The sequence below is a fragment of the Lagopus leucura genome, unplaced genomic scaffold, assembly GCF_019238085.1.
Source record: "Lagopus leucura isolate 7727_CA_CO unplaced genomic scaffold, USGS_WTPT01 Super-Scaffold_100001, whole genome shotgun sequence".
In the NCBI taxonomy this organism is placed as follows: Eukaryota; Metazoa; Chordata; class Aves; order Galliformes; family Phasianidae; genus Lagopus; species Lagopus leucura.
Window position 1 is genome coordinate 103,186,560 of NW_024962262.1, and position 22,151 is coordinate 103,208,710.

A 22,151-nucleotide genomic window follows, 5' to 3' on the forward strand; every position below is an offset into this window, starting at 1 on the left:
CAGCAGTATTTGACAGGAAAAAAAAAAAAAATGCCAGTAATTTGGTGAGGAAAGTAGTTTACCCTCATTCCGGGAATATGAAATGAAGTGCTTTAAAGGAACTGCAAGGAACTGCAATGCAAACTGCATTTTTCTGCTAAATTATAGTTTAATTTCATTCTCCATAGATACCATGTGGTACAATCCCTAGACCGTAATTCTTAGATATTACATTAAAATGGAGGTACTGTACCGTTTTCATGAAGGGAAAAGCAATAGAAATATATTCTGGAAAGTAAGAAGCTGACAAACTTATACTGGCAAAATAAGAACCTACAAAAAACTTACTGTTGAGCAACACTGTTTGCTTGTATATTCACGTAAGCTTTATTTATAGGTGATTAAAAAGATTTTTCAGGCAAAAAATAATCTCATCCAATATATGATGGAACATGATGCGGTGCACTGCACTAGAGACTAGAAGATGCATATTTAGAACTGATGATTCACTTTTTGACAAATTACTTGTGATTCCATGGTCAGCTTTCATACAGTAAAAATACATGTGAATAATTACAGTCAATATTTACCTATAAGCATAAGATTTTGTAAGAAAAACAAGGAGTGTAAGAGGATGGGGAAGCTACAGACATCTTAGTAATATTGGAAGCAATATATATTTATTTGAGACATTAACTCATTCCAGCATACCACTGCACCCCTTGAGAATAGTATTTGCAATTTAAAACTTATCTGAAACATTAATGAAAGAAAAACTCTAGTTTTTAAAATGATTCTGTATTTAGAATCTTGCAGAGAACTCAAATGGGCAAAAACTACATGGCCACAAAACATGAATTACCCACCATTTCAGAGACTTTGCATTCATCACATTTAAGTACTATGTGCCTGATTTCAGAAGGTCTCATGCAAAATCCACCTATAGGAACTCACCACAGGATATTTGCAAGCTGATGTTCTTTAAAGCTCTAACAAACATTCAGTTATGAAAGTGAATTTTACAATTCATGGTCCAGTTTCCAGATGATATTCTAAGAGATGTTTGCTGATCCTTTATAAATTCCCAGCTCTTACCTACATTTTGCTCAGAGTATTTCCCAAAGCTATAATTTAGGCAGTTAATTAGAGCTGAAAAGTAGCGCTGTCTAGAGTAGTGATATCATCTTTCCATAACTGCATAGTTAAAATTAAGTAATCACAAAATGAGTTCCTATTACGAATAAACATTTTTCTCATGTACAATATATATCATATTATAATATACTATTTTATACTATATTATATAGTATTTATATTGAACGTAAGTCCAGCTATAATGTCTTTTAGTGGTCTTCTACATTGAAGAAACTGCCCTAATCAACTTGTAACATGCAAAGCTTGGAAGAACCAGAAATTCATTATAAATAGTACAATTTTATATGCATCTTCTGGCATCCTAAAGTCAAACAGAACACTCAATTCTGTTCTTTGTTTTCCCCGTATATTTGACAAGAGCTGTAGTTCCGTATGTTGTACATTTATGGTGGGATCCCAACCTTCTATACCATCTGTAGGAGGGATCATGTTACCACTTTCCACTGGAGTAAACATTCTAATATTTAATATAGTAATCGTGCAAGCATTTGCTCCTAGCTTGAAGTTCAGCAGTTCAAGATTTCACAGAATTCATTTCATCTCTCTGAAAGGTTTCTTGCTAGCGCATTTTGTAGTCATTAGATACTGATGCTTCACATAGCTGTCCTTTAAAATCCAAGTCTACGGTGAAATCCAGGTCGCGCTGTAGAAGATGTAAATGTAAGCAAGACCATAAATCCAGTGTTTGAATTCAGTTATTGCTCAGTTTGAAAAGACCCGCAGTCTTAAGAGTTACATGCCGTGGTTTCTGAGTTCTTTTGTTTTGAAATGTTGCTAGCATTGAAAAAGCAGGATGTAAGAAGTATAATGTCACCATGTAATCTTTGTTTAAGGTATATTGTATTCTTCTCAAGACTGCTTTACTGTCCTGGTTACAATTAGAAGGTTTCTGAAATACTGTGCTGTTGTAAGTATCCTATAATTTTTAAAAGCATATCTCATTGAGTAAAGGGTCTTCAATCGAACAGCTATTCCAGAACAGATTAGGTAAACTTACCATTGTAGACCAGTCCTTAGTCATTATTTTTCTTTGTTTTTTTGGAAAGAGGCACAACACAGTCTCTCAAAATGATGAAGGTGTCTCCCTACAGGCTTTTGGAAGACTTCATATTTCAGAAGGTCCAAGTGCTAAGAAATAATTTTTAATCTAAGAATACTAAGATAGTCTGTCTTATGATAACTATTAAGAAGATTTTCATTTTACCGCCTGCAATAGGTGTTGTGAGAACAAATTTGATTTTTGTTTTTTCCTCGAGAAAAGGGCAATGGACTGACACATTCAATGCAAAAGAAAATGTTTCCATGCCACCTGAAGACAACATTAAAGCGGGAATCACACTGTCCGCCTGTATTCTCACAGCAAGGAGTAAGTTTCAGAAGTGAAAGTGATTGTTTTAATGCTAGGCTTAATTCGTGTTTAATTCTTCCTATGCATCAACACTTTCATGAAAATTGTATACAATTTAGTTTTGGTAGAAAAAAATAGGACAAGTCATGCAATAAAAGAAAGCAATGGAATGTTAAGATTCACTGCAGTCAATGAATACAATGTTCCAACAATTACAATGACAGCTTGAATGGATTATTATCACACTATATTAATGGCAGTATGCGACAATTGCAGTAATAAAAACCAAGGAGATTACATTAAAGGGTTTTGGCAGAAAATGGTACCACAGTTTCTCATGGAAGCAATACTTCTCATATCTTGCTTTTCTATACTGGTAGTGGTTGTCCATCAGACTCTGTCCCATAGTCTCCTCATAAGCTAAAAGAAGCCCTAACTCAAGACATCAGCCCATAGCAGACAAATTGAGGAAGTTCTTGGTCATCATAGAGTGATATCTATCATGTTTTGGCTTTGGTCTTGAACAAAACATCAATATTTCCTATAGACAGCCACAATTTGAAATAACCATAGTGAGTTTGAGTAGTGAGTTCATACAGAAGCAACTGGAATCTGTTACTTAATTTCCTGAAAGGTGAATTCTTGGGTGCTGAGTGGAAAATGTGGCTCTAAGTATAGGATTTCCTCAATCATTCTGTACTGGTAGGGGGCTCTTATTTCTGATTTTAGTGACAGTATGGAGAAACCCTTGCCTGCTTTTTTTCACAACCTATGATTCTAATTATTTCAGAGGGCAGCGGACCTGGTGATGTAGCTGGACGATTTCTTCCTTCTCTTGCTAGCTGGTTTGCAAGCTGTCTTCTGTAATGTAAGCACTATGTTATCATTGCTGTCACCAGTTTTGGTGAAGCTATGAATACAGCTTTTACTAAAATACACAAATTTAGTGTTTTTAGCGTACTCGGTGTTTTACTCATACACAATTTAATTACTGCTGATTATTATTTGTCATCAGTAGCGTTGGAATTAGAAGCAGTGATGCTGACTTACCACATTTTTTGCGTTTGGTTTCATGGATATTGTCCCATAGATTTCTTCTCCTCGTCTCACAGTTAAATAGTCTTCTAAGTAGAAGACAGTTTGCTTCCAGTGAGTATAGGGAGCATCAGGTGCTAGAAAACATATATGGGCTTTATTTAAAGAAATTTGGTCTTTGTCCTTAATTCAAATTAAGACTTTCAAACAAACGAAAAAGGGCCTATAATACTTTTAACTCATATACAGTATTAATAGTTGAGCTTAAGGACAATCATAGCAACTGTGATTCTATTGACTGACAGTGGGTTTTTCATCCAAGTTTTACTGGAATGTGTTAGATGTGATTACAGACAGCAAGAGGGATTCCAAGAAGAATGTTAGTGAGCATGACAGGCACTTTCTGTATGCATTCCTATTAACTTAAACACATTCAAGTTGGGGAAGTCTTCATCACTAAGTTATTTGAATGTCAGAAGTATAGATTAATTCAAAATCAGAAAATCTCAAAGAATTGTGCATGAAATGCTAACCACAGAAGAAATCTTTGATTCACCATGCTGAAAGAGTACAAAACAGAGATTTTTCAGGAGAACATGTCTGGGGAAAAGGCATTTGAACCTGTTTTTTTTTGTTTTTTTTTGTTTTTTTTTTTTTTCAAACATCATATGCTATGGATGATTGACAGAAATGGATACCAGCCTAAGTGAATTCCTAATCTCTCTTAGTAGAACCACTTTGATGCCCTTTAAATTTAGAACTAAACGATAAATTTTGCCAAGTGCTAGTCTTAGTTAAATCTGGGGTTCCTTTGCACAAGTATTTTAATTAATTAATTCTATTAGAATTGAATGCTTGCTTTGGTTTGTCTTCGTTTTCTGTTTGTCTTCAGGACCAAGCACACGCTATTCAACTATTTTGTATTCAGGTTTTTTTCCCCAAAAAATTCCGTTGCTGCTCTTTGTATTTGGAGGAGAAAAAAATACTATAAATCCTGAGGATGGCAGCACACACTTTGCAATCATTCTTCAAAACTTCCAGTATTATCCTACTTGATGTTTAGAAAATGCTTGCCTTTTCAAGTTAAGGAGACCTAAAACGGATTATCCGAAATTTAGAACTCTCACCTGTTCTCAGAATACTACAGTGCAGAAATGAAGTTAATGTCAGAGAGAGATGACAATGCTAAATCATCATCAAGTTTAATAAAAAGAAGTGACTACCTCCAAAGAAGGGTGATCTTGTCCTAAAATAGGTGAGAAAAACTGCCTTTTGCCTTGTTTCAGTACAGGAGAATATAATTGATGTTGCATACGGTTGGCCACAAACTTCAGGGCAGTTAGAGAGAAGTTCAGTGCCACCCAGCCAACACTTATGTAAAGCTGCAATCAGCACCTGCTTGTGACAAGACTTGTTTGTGAATGACTATTTCAAGCATATTTTTGAATAATGTATCCAACGTTTTTTTTTTTTATTCTGCCTTGGGCATTAGTCTATTTGGATACTTATTTCACAGACTTCTTCCTATTGCATAGGGCTGGCTGATCAGGAATTACTTTGTTTAATTCTGCGTATACTACATCTCTAAACTTTAATTGAATGGTACTGTTTGTTTTACTTGTCATTTCTCTTCAGCAATTTTAATTTTTCTGTTTTGCATATTTGTTTCTATCCTTGATTTAAATACAGAAGTTCAAGTAGTCCCTAGCGAACTGGCACTGATAACTTTTGCCTGTCATTGGTCACTGATACCTGTCACAGTGTGAGAAATACTGCAGTATAATGACTTTGTAGAATGACCAGGGAAATGTATTTGATGAAAAAATGTAAGAATGAGGTACCAATAATATCTTCCATATGGTTATTCTAGAAGAATAAAACATAAGTTTTGACTCTCAGTGAAGAGCTGAAAGCTCCTGCAAGGGGAAAAAAAGAAAATATTTCTAAAAACTTTTAACTTACATTAGATTCCATTTACACCAACGGTGCCAGTAACAACCGGTAACTACTGTTTGTTGTTCTCATCATTAAAGCAATTGCAAGATTTTTACGTTTCTTGTGACACTGGTTTACTCACTCTGGCACAGGACTGGAATTATTCCAATTATTCCTTTAAGTATCTGCTCACCTAGGGAAGTTAGGGTTTCATGTATGGATTGATTGAGCCAATTTACATAAGCAGTATGTGTGTGGTTATGTTATTGAAAAACTGATAATTTTGTTCTAGATTCTGAGTCAAGTAAGAAACTTTTGTTGAGTTTTGGATTTCATGGAAGCTGGGACCCAGAGCTGCTATTTCTTACTGAGGCAACAATCTCTTGTTCCTTGTTTCCCGCAAGAAATGTGATATAGGATTAAGATACTGTAAGAGATTATTATTTTACATCATTGTCTCAAAGCTTGTTGGAGACACAGATGAACAAGTCCAGGCAAGTTGAGAAATCTCCAGGGCAAGTCCAGGGCAGGGGTTGAGAAATCCTTTGTCTGAAGGGCGCAGATGGACAAGGCCAGGGGCAACGAGAGCGAGATAAGCTGCAGCTTAATGGCCGTGAAGCCGTCTTTTGTGTGGGCTTATCTCGAGGAAGATGGCCATCTCAGGGGATACTCACATGACTCTTGCTCAAGCACCCAGGGATGTCACATAGGCAGAAAAAGGAGGATAAAATGGGGACCTACAATCAGGAGGTTTAGGTTTTCTGGCAACAGATTCCTCATGAGGAAGAGGTTTCTGCCATGAGAAGCCTCACGACCTGCCACTCTCCCTCCTGGACTTGCTCTGCACACTGCCACAATGCTGAAGAAGAACAAAGGCGTCTGCCTTCAGATTCCTCACTACGGAATTCCTGCATGCTGACGGACTTTCCTGGGCCTGCTACCTGAGTTGTGCTGCTTCCTCCCGGATTGGCTCCGCGACTGTCTCTTGCTACCTGCTTGCTGCCCAAGGCCGGCCACTCTGCTGCTCTCCCCCCACCCCCTGGTGCTTTTGCCTTGGACCTTCGTCGTGCAATGGGACCGCTGCTGGATCCTGGTGGTGGCTGTCCCCGCTTTACACAATTCTTGTTTCTTTCCTATCTTTTCTATCGCCCTCCTTCCCTGCCTGCCTGATTAGGATTTATAATAAACTGGTTGGGCTAACATATGAACTGTTGTTTCTTAATCTCACGCCAGGTATACAGATATTAAAAGAACCTCATCTCCCTCCTATAAACTGGAGCAAGACTATAACTGCTGATGAGCACGAACTCCAGGATTATAGTTCTTTCTGAGCTGTAAGATTGGTAGCTATGTGAAATACTGCCACTGCTTTTGCAGAATTTCTACAATTGTCCTTTCTCTATCCTGATCACTTCCTTCAAGGATGATAGTTTTTATCACTGAAATGAAAACTTTTTGTTACAGTAAACCCTCATGTACCATCTGACCAGCAGTACTGACAAACAGTTTGAAATAGAACAAAAGTAGGGATTACCTGTAGAAAATCCCATCTTTTTGTGGCACTTTGTAAATTCAATATTAAAGTAGGTGACCAATGCATGAATGTAATCATTACGCTGAATTTGGAGGCAGAATGCTGAAGTAAATGCCAGTTCTTCAGTCTTCACTGTATAAATATCTACTTCCTGTTTTGAAGAGAATGAAGTAACTCTTTAGATTGAGATGTCTGTGACTAAGGTAACTGTTAAGGTGATGTACTTAAGCATTTTATTTAATGATCAACAACCAAGATAACTAGTGATCATTTATGCTGTAAGAAATTCATGGTACAATTGAATATATTAAATCAGCAAATGGTCCAGCTACCTGACTGAGCTGACTCTATGATAAGAGAGGCCAGTCATAGAAGAGAGTGTGCCCTTTGGAATGGGAGGGAGGAATGACAGGTGCTGGAGAAAACTAAGGTAAAATGATACTTTGATAAATATAGGTTCGATGGATGCTGAAATGGAGATATGTAACCCAGTTTTAAGATCTTTCCTCTCTGGTGCAGTCAGCGTAAGATGGTAGGGTTTTTTGTTATTTGTTTTTTTTTGTTTTTTTTTGTTTTTTTTTTGTTTTTAAAGTAAAAACAAACCTCTGATTTGTTTGCGCTTTTCTGGGAGGGATATTCTGTGACTATGTTGTGTTAAGCAGTCAAAACACTTGAGTCATTTGAGGAGACTGGTTTTTGCTGGTAATGTTTTCTAATCTTGTGTCAGACAAAGGTTTCTAATTAGCAGGCAGAGAGATATTACCCTTCAACTATACAAAAGCAGATTCTGTAAATTGTTTGGAGCAAAGATGAGTCTACAAGATTGCTTATTTCTATTGATATTTAAATCACGCTTTTCAAGGCTTAAACTTTTTTTTTTTTTTTAATTGATCTGATTTTCCCAGCTAGGTATTTATTTAGGTTTTATCAGGGATGCTTCCAAGATTGATACTGATTGATAGGTATAAGATTGATAGGTATATTACTAAGTCATATATATAGAAATATTATCAATTATTTTCCATAGCATTGGAATGTCTTTCCTATCAATTTACTTTTTGATATTCTTGTAAGTATCTCAAGCTTCACTATCTTTGTCAGGGCATAATTAGCAGGAGATCTCAAAATACTTTGATTTCTGTTATTAGGAAAATCAGTTTCAACAACAAAATTATCCATGCTATCCATAAATATTTTGTAGGCAGAAATCCAGGATTCCTCTACTGCATCAATGTAAACTGTTAATCATATCATTGATTTCACCAGCATTACTTCAGACTTACACTTCAGGAATGGAGAGCAGAGATTAGAATGTCCATGCAGAATAGAGGGATCTTACTTATACTTTATAACCTAAGAGAACCGTGTACAAATAAGCGTTAAAAGTACAACCATATTTCAGTTCCTGGACTCTGTGACTCTCTGTACATTTCATATCTGTCTGATAAACTGAAAACTTATGGTGAGATGATTTGTGCAAGTTATTGGTTTGGTCTACCTGTCTATTTGAAACATTCAAAAATAATCTGAATATAATGAAAATGATTCTAGTACATTTCTATGTAACCATGACTCACTACAGTTTTTTTTGTCTGAAAAGTGGATTTTTTTTTTAATCCTGTGTGCAGTGAACCAATTCCTAGGCAGTCAGGAGAGAGATTTCTTTTTTATTTAGGCGTAAGTGCCAGCAGAAGCACAGTAATGCAAGTTTCTTCATTATGTTTTACATTAGATTCCCAAATATTCCACCTATCCAATACAGAAAAAACATCTACTACCTACATATTCAAATACTTTAAGTGTTTCAGAAATATTAAGTTCTGGGTAAAATTGTTTCACTTTTGAAGGGTATTCTAAGAACAGAAACATGCTTTTTACATCTATTTTTTTTATTAGTATGCAGGATATTAAACTTTGCAGGGGGTTAATTAGCTTATTTTTGAGCCTGGCCTGATCCTGGTTTTGCTGATCCTCTTATTCTGTCAAGTATATGTTTATATGTTCTACTAAAGTACACAGTTCATTGAACATTACTAACAGTTCAGGGGATAAAAGCTTTGAATAAAATAAGTAGAAGAGTTGTGATTTACCACATTTCATTTTAAATAACTTAATGGAAAAATGATTGAATAATGATTGTAGTTAACCAGAGAATGAAAAGGAACTGAGTCTTTGTGGTGAATGAGCAAACTTCTGCTTCATTGACCTGATTCCATTGCTCCTATTGAAACAGAAATCTTTATTCATGTGAGTAGTCCCACATCTCGAGGATTCCTGCACGTGAGAGGAATTTTAGAGCTTTCACATGTTCCTGTAGCTACAGACTTCTAACCTGGTTTTGTGACCATTCTGTCTTTTATGTACAAGAGGGTACAAGTTAATCTCTGTCCGCAAGACTTGGTACTGGGAGAGAACAGCAACATTCTGGATAAGCCTAAGAATTAGGAATGTTCACAAAAATTAGGTTCCAATTCTGATTTCATTGTCTGGAATAAACTAGAGTTACTTCATCAGAACCAAGCAATTCGTAAACTACAAACAGAAATAATTTACTCTTCCTCAGCAGCTTGCCGTTGGTAATTTTCAGCCTCTGTTTACAAGAAGGTAAGGCAACTAGAATTCATATTTAATACATCATGTCTCTATCCAGTATTTGCACATTATAATTCGAAGAGTTTAAGTTACAGTTTGACAACCATTTATAGAAGTAGTCCAATGAGTGGAGTTATAAGGAGCGTCTCACTTTGAGGCATTCCATAATATGTACTGCTTAGTTTAGCTGACAGCTGAGCATGTGCAACATACCAATTTACTCTATTTTTAAACTAATTTGAACTAATTTTAAAATTTCTAAAAATTTGTCTTACTGTGATAGTATTCTACGGTGATGGCTTGTCTGGCTAGTTAGAAGCGTACGAAGATATTAGTAAAGCAAAAGCAGCAGGTTTCCAAAGAATCCTACAGTTAGATGTAAACATTCGTAGTTAGATAAATTTGGAATTACCAAACCTTTATTAAACAGGCATTGGTCACCACTTGCTTTGGATCTACTATGTCCACCAAAGGCTCCTTCATGGCAACATCCCTAATACAGGTCATGTCAAAGCCGTACACATTCTCCCACCCTGTCAATGCAAATGGATGTGTTAGAAACCAGCAGTAATATAAATATTTTTTGCTTCTCAAGCATATTTCCTTTGAAAGTATTTCTATGATTAGCTGATTTTGTTCTCATTAACTCTTTGCTGAGGTGCCACAATTGTCCATGTCATTGCTGCTATTTTATAGATAATGCAGTTGTGGCAAAATAAACATTGATGTACATCTTTTAACAAGTGGCCTGTGTTTTTGGATGCCCCCACCCTAAACTCTGTTACGAGACTTGATGATTGTTCAGAGTTCTAGATATTTGGGAGTGTTGCTCAAAATTATATAACGTGTCAGACCGAGGCCTAGAAATGTATTCTATCCTTTCATATTCATCTGGGAATTTTTAGGTTGCTATTCAGTTTTACATATGCTCTTTAAGAAGCAAATTAGTGACAGAAGTAGAATTTCATGTGTGTTTCAGCATTTGGGAGATTCAAGATCTAATCTGCATTGACATCATGGCAAAAAGCAAAGTATCCTTCCTCTAAACTATTTTAAATCCATGCTGATCTCCAGCATTTAAACTTGCTGAGTGTTTTTGTTTTTTTTTTCCTTGAATTAATAGTAACTTAGGGAAAAGTAAACTGGCTCTACGTTTAAGATTGATTCACAAAATGAAAACTTCAAAAAACATGAAATATTCTTATCACGTGAATCAGGTTTAATTCAGCAGTCTATTTGAAAGTCTAAAAACAACGTCATAAACGTCACTGGGCATTACAGCCTGTGTTGAGTAGAAGGCTGGCTAGAAAAATTCAGTGAATATATAACAATTATACTATTTGGACAAGTGTAAAATACATTGGTGGCTTTTTTTTTTGTTTGTTTGTTTGTTTTTGTGTTTTTTTTTTTTTTTCCAATTATTTCTTCCTCCCCATAACTGTGGTACTGGTGTTCCAAGTAGGTTATGACCGAAGGAACTTCAGATTCTATTTTGAGAAGCCAGTTGTTTTTATATGATTAGTCAGACCTAGGAAAATCATCATCACCTAGGAAACATTGAGGAAAAAAATTCTTTTGGTGTATTTCAGCCTACATGAAATGTCATTGAGTGCATGCTACAGTCTATGTTAGAAACCTGTCAAAGGAGTAAGGAGATAAAAGATAAGGAAAGATATTTTACAATTTGTAGGAAATAAGACTAATTGACTATAGTAGTCCTCTGTGGTATTACAAGTTTGAGACATCAGATGTTTTTTAGAAGTCTTATATTTTATTACTTCATTTGCTGGCTTTTGAAGGTACTTTGAAAAGTTCAGACCTCAAGCTCACATGAAGGCAAGATTTTCTCCCCCATCTTAAGAGAGAAAAAAGAGGAAAAAGAGGAAATGTAAGAAGATACGATCAAGGAGTTACAAATTGAAAAGAGGCAAGATGGCAGTGCAGCTATGAGTGAGATGGAAATAACTAAGAAGTTACAGAGTAAACACTGGAGGTATAAAAAGTGAGGGAAATCAGGTGAAATCAGAAAAGAAAGTGTCTTAAAGAAAAACAACATTTTAGAAGAGAAAATAAAACCTGAAGATTTTCAAAGTATAAAAAAAGAAGAGTTAAATCCTGAGATAAGAACAAAACTCAAAGCCTAGAAAGGAAGGAGTTTGAAAGAAAAGTGCAATAAAGGAGTTCTTAGCCCAAAATGTCTTTGAATCTTTTTCAGAATGGATGCCACATGCATCCTTCTGAATCTGTAAATTTTGTAATGAATTTAACTGTTAAGGTCACCACAAGAGAAGAGAATAACCTGGGAAATGCTTGAGGAGTTGATACAATTTTACCTGGCACTTACAGAAACATTTTTTTCACTGCCTTACTGCACTCGAGTTGCTTTTGACCCGTGATGACCCATATGCATTGCAGTTCTATGTATTGAAACTGAATTTGATTTTTTCTGAGAGGAATTTTAGAGGAAAAGGAGGAATTAGGCATTTTCATCTGTAGGTGGACTGGACCAACAAATTTTGCTGAAACTTCTGTGTATATCTTTTATTAACAAAGCTGCTTAGGAATTTTTGTGGTTCCCCCTTCCCCCCTTCCCCTGCCTTCTAAAACAAAAAATGCCTATAAGTGAAATTGACAAACTCTCAGAAGTAAATAAATAAGAGTCGAAAAGAAAAAAATAAAAAAGTGGGGGAAAAAAAAAAAAGCAATGTAGAATTTGTTTCTTTCATCAAAACTATTATGACCAAATAAATCCAGGACTTGGGAGATCTGGGGGATTATAAATTGAATGTGAACTAGGATTATGACACAGCAGTGATAAAAGTGAAGCACTCAGATATGAAGTATTTCCAGGAAAACTGTGTTTGAGGTGACAAGAGACAGTGGATGCAATTTCAGAATGGAAAATTCTGGCTGAATGTTCATAAACATGTTTACTCTTGAAGGTACTTTAGCGTTAACACAACAGCTTAGAGAAAATAAGGAATCCCTGTCTCTGAACTCTGCTGGACTGGGTTCTGTATGACCCGATTTAGTTTTGAAATTTAGTGTGCATTGAGTAGGAGGTTGAAGAAGATAACCTCTACAGGTCAATTAAAGCACAAGTTATTCAATGAAACCTAAGGCAAAAAAATTAAATGTAAATGCCAGGTTAATTTTATGCATCCATGAAGCAAAAGCAAAAAACCTTTGGTCTTTTTCACATTAAATGGAAAATTATGATCCTTATTTTTTATTTAAAAATGCTAATACGAAGTGCTTTAAAAAGTATTACATGTTTTTTCTCCCTGACAATTTATTAGTGAAATGTAATTTTGACACTTATTTCTTAATCTTTACAGTTCAAATGCATCAAGTTAATTTTTTCTGTTGTTATTTTTATTAAAAACAAAACAAACAACAAAAACAGCACCCAAATGACAAGAATTCTCTTTTTCGAAGTGTTCACTACAAAGTGCTTTATGATTTTAAATAAAAGGGGGCAGATTCATCTTAGATGTTAAGAGGAAATTCCTTACTGTGACTGTGATGGGGCACTGAAAGATGTTGCCCAGAGAAGTTGTACCTATAGGTGCCTCTTTCCTGGAAGTGTTAAAGGCTAAGTTGGATGAGTTTTTAAGCAGTGTGATGTAGAGTAAGCATCGCTTAGCATGGCAGGGAGTTCAAACTAGATGATATTTAAGGTTCCTTCAAACTCAGACCATTCTGTGATTCTAATTTTAATGAAGGGATATTTAATTTTTTAAAATTTTAATGTGGGATATTTACAAAATCAACAACGAAACTAAATCTCCTAAAATACACATCTTAAAATAGATTTAGAGCTATTAATAAAGCTGTAAACATTGTATCATTCATGTGTCTGTCCTTTGCAGACTTTAAATTATTGAAAATTTACTTAATTTTTCATCAGACTAGAATTTTTGTTTTTGTTTGTATTGGAATTCTGCCTGGCTAGTATGAATTCTTGGCTTTTGCAAAATGTTGTTGGTAAGGAGATTACAGAAGGCAAATGTAAGTCAAATATTTTAGGTAAATAACAGCAGAAAATGGTTATTCTTAGGCATGTACTCACAGTGAATTTTGAAGTCCTTGTATTGTCTGTCTTCAATTGCTACCACGTACAAAGCAGCTCGGTCTGGAAACATTAGCCCTCCTGGTTTCTGTTGATGAACTGTGGGGAAATGGATCTCGTAATCTATTCACCTGACAAAGACATCACATTTTGAACTGCACATACAAAAAACAGACAAGCATCTCTTGCATGCCTTTTCTGTTTTACTTCAGATTGTCACATCAGCTTTAATGTCAGCAAATCTTGCATCCTGTAGCAATGCTATTATAGAATGCCTATATGAATTTCAGCGGCAGTCAATCAAAACCAAATCTCCTTTATTGAGAATTTTTGGTTTTTTGTTTTGTTTTCTTTTCTTTTCCATTAAAGCCTACAAAATTGTATTGGAGATGTAACTGTCTTTTGTTATGAGAACAGTAGGAGAAGGAAGGCTTGTAGTCAGAAAAGAAGTGTTGACTGTTTCAGAGAGGAGCATAAAATGCAGGGCACCTACCAGCCATTTATCTCGTGCGAAGATGACTGTGTTTAACATTGACTCATAGAAAAGACAATAACCCATCCACTCGCTGATAATGATGTCTACTTTATCCACAGGTAATTCAACTTCTTCCACTTTACCTTTAAATATTGTGATTACTGAAAAAAAGAATCCAAAGAAATACGTTTCACGTAATAAAACACCTGACTTCCTTGCTAGTGAAAGTCAGGTTGACTTTTTCAATATCATTCTCTTCTTGACCGCCTGCAGATTAGGAATGATCTCACAGGACTCCGATAACCTTTACGTTATTTTAAAGTTTTCTTCAGTAAGCATCACTTTTAGCATAAATGGAAAAAAACACCACCACACTAATAGAGCACATATATAAAAACAAAAAGAAGAAAGATCTTACTTACCCTGTTTACTTGCATGATCTCGTTTTTCATGCCCTAATAAATTTCGTTTTCTAGATTATTAACAAAGTAGTGCAAATAATCCACTTAAAATATTTAAACATTCTTGTAGAATTACACGTCTGATCTCATTATTGAGATATTAGAGATTAACGGAGCTAAAATGTAATTCTCATCTGCTTTTCAAGTACTATTCTGACTTTACAGTGAGAAAACTGAGACAGCGTGTGAATCATGGGAAGTTGACTCAGTTGAGAAAGTCAAATCCAGCCTGACTGTATGCGAACAAGGAAAGTTGTACCAACACAGTTCTGTCATGAAAAAATATTTGTTAAGTAAATACTAAAAATTAAGTACTAGTCCATATCCAGTTGTAACAAACAATGTCCTGTTGGGATCATCACACTATTCTCCAATCATTCTTGAATGTTTTTCATGTATCTTCTATTTTCTAACACAGACTAAATTCTTCAGAAAAATATTTTTTAGCTTGGGTTTGTCTGCTATTCTTTGTTGCAGGGGGCAAAGTCTAGTGGTTTTGTGTTTTGTAAGTTTGTTACCTTGAGAAGGCAATAGATGCACTTTAAATTCTGGAAGACTAGGGAAAATTTTACTTTCATATAATAATGGGCTGCATAACTGTATAACTCTTAGTATCCGGCAATTTTTATTGGTGGTAAGCTTTATTGTTGAAAGCGGTCAACATTTAGTGTGGGGAGAAGTAAGGTACCTTTATTTAGCTGTAACTAGGTAAGCTGTTCAGCAATTTTAGAACTTAGCCCAGGAAAAATGAGGTTCTATTCTTCCAAAATACATGCAGTATTAGTCATACTCTAACCAGATATGGCTACTATATTTTCACAATAAGCAAAAACAGATTGGCCTTCTATGAAGTTTGCAAGTTCTCATTCAAACAGATAACATAAAGTGTCAACTAGTTAGAGGACCCAGCCTGGATGAGAATACAGTTTCCTCCTCATTTTCATTTGTTAAACTCCTTCCTTTTGCAGTTTTTGCAGGTCAATAGTTAATTGGTTAATATGTTACAGACTCTTTGTGTTTATATGCTCCTGCCATGAATTGAATTCTCTCCAGTTCACTTTTTTTTTCCTGAGAACGTTCACTGCCTCCACTATTTTGGCATGAATATTAGGGCTGTTAACAGCTGCCAGTGTGACACATCTGCAGACTTTGAAGCCATATGTTTACACAAAGAACAGCCAAAGCATGAATAGTTCCTCCCACCTCCCTTTACTTTGATGAAACATCATTAGGCACCATCTGAGAACAAACTGTGCTGTCCCCAGCTGTATTACATCAGTACATCAGGAAAAATTGCCATAAGCAATAAGATCCTTTGACTCAGTACCTGCTCACATTAAATTAAATGTATGTCAGTGTAAACTGTAAATCAGCCAATCTCCTGCCACAGCAGAGCAGTCTCATTTTTCTAGGACTTTTTCCTATTTAAATGAGAATTTCTCCCTGGAAAAAGTATGGAGAAGACTAACCTCTGGATCACACTGGATCCTTCTTGGAGCCATTCGAACTCACCAGGTAGTGAAATGAATCTGACAGTGGGGTGGCCTACTAGATGACAGTGCTAGAACAAGGTAATCCAGAAATAAAGAGTAGGAAGGAAAGGAAAAGAGATGGGGGACTTCTTCCCTTCAGTAGAGATGACCTTAGATGTTCCTCATTATCATGCAGCCTTACAACTTTGAACTATATAGAAGGAGTAACTTCAGCAAAGAGAGATTCATTTTTTTTTTAATAGTACTTTCAGTCTGACTAACAAATACAATGATTCTTGGGATGTAGACATCCAGACCACAGAGAATCAAGCCAAATTATTCATAAGGGAGAACTACAGACTCACTAATGATATTAGGTCTGCATCTATTACCAGATCTCAGGTGTATCTGTCTGTAAACTGAAACATTGTTCACTTATGCTTTTCACATGAAGGAAGTCTATGTTGGTCTTCAGAAATAAGTCTTAAAATTCTTAAGTGTTCTTAAATAGTCTTAAGTCAAAGACAAAAGTGTGGAGGAGATCTGAAAAGTCAACTGTACTGTAGGTTAGATTTTCTAACATTCCACTGGTTTTCATAATGGACGCACCCTAGACTCTTGGTCCAAGCATCAAGAAACTTTGGGTTTTTTTTTTTGTTTTTTTTTTTTTTCTTCAAAACTGATTATTTTAATATATGCACAATTACTGTGGAAATTAAGCAAAACAGGATTGTTTTATGAACATATATGTTCATGTGTATATAAAGGCCAATTCTTTCTAGATATTGACAATTCTATCTGAATTCTATCTGAATTTAAAACTCTCACTGTTAAATTCTGAAACTAACAAGTTACTCTGTTATAGTGTCCCTTAACATGCAATTTCTGGTGTTGGAAATCCAAACAAATACAAATGAGTTTATGGTAGGCTAGTGTGAAACTACTTTGTGAAATGTCTTTCTAGGAACCCATCTGCTCTGCACTAAGGGTGTGGGCTAAGCAAGCTGTGGTGTTGACACTGCTTCGATGCCTTCTCCATCTAGTGGAGGAGAGCATTTTCTGGTGCTTTACTTCCTTCTTTTTGTGAAGTAGCAGCCAAATACACTGGCTGCCTATTATAATCCATGTTACTGTTCTTTCTGATTATTTTTGCTGCATTTTTTTTTCTTTCCCAGCTTTATTTGAACAAACATATATGTATGAGAAACTCTCTTCACAAACATCTACCATTGTTTAGATGCTGCCAGTGACAGCAATAAAAATTAAGGCAGAAAACTAGTCCTGAATTTGTGCTTGCACAACACCAGAACAGGCACAGCTAAGAGAAAAGGAAAATGTTACAATCCAACTAATGTGATCTGTGTCGCTCTGCAGCAAATTCAACCTGTCTAAAAAGAGCACATTAAAAAAACTGTTTCACAGCCTCAGTTCAAAAAGCCTGATTTCTTCAGGTTACAAAAAGAGATATTTTGTGCTGTGATTTGGAGGACTGAAAACAAGGACTAGAATTAGCTGGATTTTTTTGATTATTTCTTTAGTTTTTGATAGGTTGGGGAGATGTTTATATATATATATATATATATATGTATATATATTTAAATTGAAGTATTTCCACATCTTTGGAAATTTTACAGTTTCTGTTCAGAGAGAAAAGTTCTCAGTGATACTGCTATTCTGGCAATTAAATATTTTGATTGGTGTGTATGTGTATTTCAGTATGTTGTTTATTTATTTATTTATGTATTTTAAATACATTTTTGTGAGGTTGGAAGTAAGAAGAAACAGTAATAAATCAGTATTGATTTGGAATACTTTTTGCTCAGAACATCATTTCAATTTTAATTTATGAGTGTGCATGTGTGAATGAGTGCTGATTCTATTTAAGACATTAAGGTAGAACTGAAATGGCAGAATTCATTTGAAAGAGGAATTTTGTTGCTTGTTCAGCTCTACTATGTGACCTTCTTACTGCTTTGCTAAATAAAACTGCCATCTATCACTTCTGTTGTCTATGAGCCTGGAAGTAAGGGTAGAAGTAATTCCCCTTGTGAGGAGTTGCTCTAGTGTTTACAATGAGCACTTGTTTTAATTGTGTGATTATACAACTGAATAATGCAAAATTATAATTTACATACAGACTGCACAATATAAATTAACTAGGAAAATTAAAAAGCACTTTTATTTCTCCTGAAAAAAAAAAAAAATTTGTAATATGCCTTACTGTTGTCCAAGTGGTTGGCCTTGATAATTTTTTCAGAGTAGTCAGATATACTTGAACATTCAATCTAGAAAAAAAGAAGAAAAGAGGAAGGGTAATTAGACGTTACTGATATCAGATGCATGAATATATACAAAATCTACTGAAATCAGCAGAGCCTGTGCAGAACATTCAGTGACTGTTGAAGAGTAAATCAAACCTGTGTGTTCAATATCTTGAACAATTCTATCTTAATATTTAAACTGAAGTCTGTGCGTAAGTTAAACTGGCTCATACAGAAAGGACTGTTTCTAAAATTGTTAAAATGTGGAAAAAAAGAGATCCTAACTACAAGTTTACTTAATATATAATCATAATGTATAATTTATTTTCACTACCTCAGATATCACCCTTCATTCAGAAACATCTCGTGAAGGGAATGATGGTACTTTTCCTCATACATTTTAAAATAAAATAGATTCAAGCTTTGTGAGTAATGTTAAAATTCAAACCATGGAAATATGGTCTGTTTCCAAAACAACTGCTTTTAATTGTTAAATTCTATCCCAATGCATGCTATTAAAAAAGAATAAAGGAATTTTACACAAAAGTCATTGAAATAAGATTATTTATAAATCATCCGTATCTACTTTTCTTTTCCTATGACCAATGTAGTGGAAATGCTAAGTCGTGGCTGGAAACAGTGATTGAGCACATGGTAAAAGGGCAGGGGCAACCCAAGGGAACATGCAATGGACCTGAGTGACTAGAACAGGTGGAGCCAGGCTCCATCCCTTCCTTCCCAGACCTCATTTAAAGGTTGGCAACAGAGATCCCTGTGTACCTTCAGGCCCTCTGAAAGTAAGCAGGTTATTTTCCTATATTTCTGTGTCTTCTGCTGTTATATCTAACCAGATCCCCACTCTCTGTAACTTAAGACCTTGCTACCTTGCCATTTTGTTACGCTTTCTATCACATTGCTCTTAGCAAGCCAGGCAGAAGAGACAGCTGTATACATACTTAGGATGGATTATCTTAAAGGAATAACATGTTGGCTGGACACCAGGACCCATAATATCCCAAAGAAGGAACTCCTGGGATTCGCAAGTTTCCCTGAGTGCTGCTCAGATTATTTAAGAATGGGGACCTATAAGTGACAATATCAAATCTCCTTCTAAGGTGGCAGAGTTGTTGAATAAATTAGATCAAACTTTCTCTAACAACAGAGACATCCACTGTGACATGTCTCCGACTACTAGCACATATCATTCCTCTGTGGAAGAACTAAAAGAGGAAAACAAGTTTTTAAAAGCTAGTAGCAAACAACTGGAAAACAAAACTACACTTCTGACGGGGGGAACTGCCCCATCTTCAACTGTCATTTCCCCTCTAAAAGTAAGAGGAGGTAAAGGCCCCAGATCTTTGGAACCTGGCTGAATCTAAAAAGAAAACTAGTAAGACAAAAGCTCAAACAGAGGATATGGGCTCCCAAATCTTCTAGAGATAAGACCAATCATAACCCAAAAAACAAAGGAAGTCCAGGACAGACTGGTGGGTTTTCCACCTGAGGAGTGGCCCCCTGCCCACACCATCTTAAATATGATGGTATGCCTGTGCATGGCTGCTGAGCTGAAGGGATCTGCTAGAACATTTTAGACAAAAACCAAATGAGTGTGCCAGAATGGCTGCTTAGGCTGTGGGATATAGGGGTGTAAAGCGTCACAGTGAGCAGGCCAGAAATTTCAAAGCTGGTGTTCATCACTACTCCCCCTGCCCTCAGGCAAAGGATTTATGCTGCAGTCCAGCACAATCAGGAAAATCCAGTGGTTAATGTGTAGAATCTCATGGCCAAATAAAAATTTCATTCCCATAAATACAGTTTATAGACTTCAGTGGAAGAACTCCAAACTTACGCAAGAGTATTAGGTATGAAAGAGGCAATCTGTGAGGACGTGTTTGAAAGTCCAGACCTAGTTTTCAATAGGGATAAGAGATCTCATCTTACAACAAACACCTGCCATACTGATATGGCACACTAGTGTCTATACTAAGTCCCCTGGTGGCCTCAGAAGCCACTGTCCAACAGGCCGCCCAGTTAGTAGCCAATCAGAGGGAAACAGTGGCTGAGGGCCAGACACAATATTGGGATGTTGGAAGGGTCTGAGGTCTTACCCATAGCTAAAACTAGGAGGCCTGCACAATAGACATCACGACTGGGACTCATGCGAATAACCTCAAAACAGACAGTTCAATGATTTAATCCAGGATGGAGTTTAATTTGCAAAAATTGATCACCAGCTCAATCATGTTCTCCTCCAGCTATGGAAGCAGCTGGAGGAAAATAAAAAATTTCAAAACACCCCCAGAAAAGTAGGGTAAGAATTATTGAAGATGTTTTAATGGGAGCATGGAACCTAGAAGATTTTATAGTTCCTAAAAAAAGGAAAAGGCCTCCTGAAATGACTTGGGTGATTATGCCCAAGCCACATGAGAAAAAAAAATTGGTGATTGTGCAACTGCTTGCATGGTGGGGAAGGTCAGCCCCCCTGCAACTAGGGCACCCAGACAGGACCAGATGCCCTATGTAGAATTGGCTGTCTTTTGGTCCCAGAAAAATATACAAAGAGTGGTGGCATTAGTGGACACAAGCACAGAAACCTCAATTATTTATGGTGATCTGACTAAATTTCAGCGAGATGGAGTGATTGGTGGGTTTGGGGGCAGACCATCCCTGTAACCCAGACATGGTTGAAGTTTACGAGTTGGGTGTCTCCCGTCCTGGGAGTATAAGGTATCTATTTCTCCAGTCCTAGAATAAATAATGGGCATACACATATTATGGGATCTGACTCTCCACTGACTGTGGAAGAGTTCAGACTGAGAGAGAGATGTATTAGTATCCAGGTGGTACAGGAGATATTAAGAGGCCATGTGAAACATGAGCCTATCTGCCTGCCAGAGCTGTGCTGGATTACTAATACAAAAAAGAGTAGACTCCTGAGACAGCAAGAGGAAATCTCAAGAATGGTGCAAGAACTAGAAGAAGAACTAGAAAAAGTGTGAATCAAGACTTGCACATAGCCTACGTAATTCCTCTATATGGCTGGTATGGAAGTCATACAGCATGACAGCATGACATGGAGAATGACAGTGGATTACAGAGAATTCAGTAAGGTCACACCACTTGTGCATGCAGCCATACCCAATACCGCATCTCTCATGAACACATTCAGTAGGAAGATAGAAACCTATGATTGTGTCCTATATTTGGCAAATGCATTCCTTAGTATTCCCATCCATGAAGAATTGTAAGATCAGTTTGCATCCACGTGGGGAGGCAGGCAGTGACCTCTCAGGTCCTGCCATCCTTTCAGGTCACGTACATTCACCTACATATTGTCATAACCTAGTGGTACATGACCTCGCCAATTAGAATAATCCTAATAACATCAAACTGTAGCACTATACTGATGATCTCATGCTGATTTCTGACTCACTGGAGGCATTATGAAAGGCAGTAAGATTTGCTGACTACCTATCTACAAGAGAAAAGGTGGGCTATAAACCCACAGAAGGTGCAGGGACCAGGCCTGTTTGTGAAATTCCTGGGTGTAGTTTGATTGGGAAGGATCAAAGTACAACCCAGTGCAATAATAGACAGGGACCATGTGTTCCCAGTCCCTACCACACCAAAAGCAGCTGCTAGAGTTTTTGGGTGTATTGGGAGACTGTCATTCCTTTATACCCTGGAGTATAAAGGGGATGCCGGGGATGCTGCTGTTCTAGGGGATCCTACATCCTCTGTAAAGGCGGTGAGACAGAAAGCCCAGCTGAAGTGCTTTTTTACCAACGCACACAGCCTGGGAAATAAATAGGACAAGTTGGAAACTGTGATG

General features: G+C 36.4%; 1 protein-coding gene across 1 annotated transcript in view; it reads right to left on the reverse strand.

Annotated features, from left to right (window-relative positions):
- Positions 1-342: 342 nt before the first annotated feature.
- PRMT8 (protein arginine methyltransferase 8) overlaps positions 343-22,151 on the reverse strand; it is a gene marked incomplete at its 5' end in the record, with an annotated part of 31,475 nt that continues 9,666 nt past the window's right edge. The window contains 7 exons of the mRNA XM_042866845.1: positions 343-1,777; positions 3,533-3,654; positions 6,987-7,137; positions 9,996-10,111; positions 13,651-13,738; positions 14,144-14,286; positions 18,280-18,343. Coding sequence (XP_042722779.1) covers positions 1,694-1,777; positions 3,533-3,654; positions 6,987-7,137; positions 9,996-10,111; positions 13,651-13,738; positions 14,144-14,286; positions 18,280-18,343 — 768 coding nt within the window. The remainder of the gene's footprint in view (positions 1,778-3,532; positions 3,655-6,986; positions 7,138-9,995; positions 10,112-13,650; positions 13,739-14,143; positions 14,287-18,279; positions 18,344-22,151) is intronic.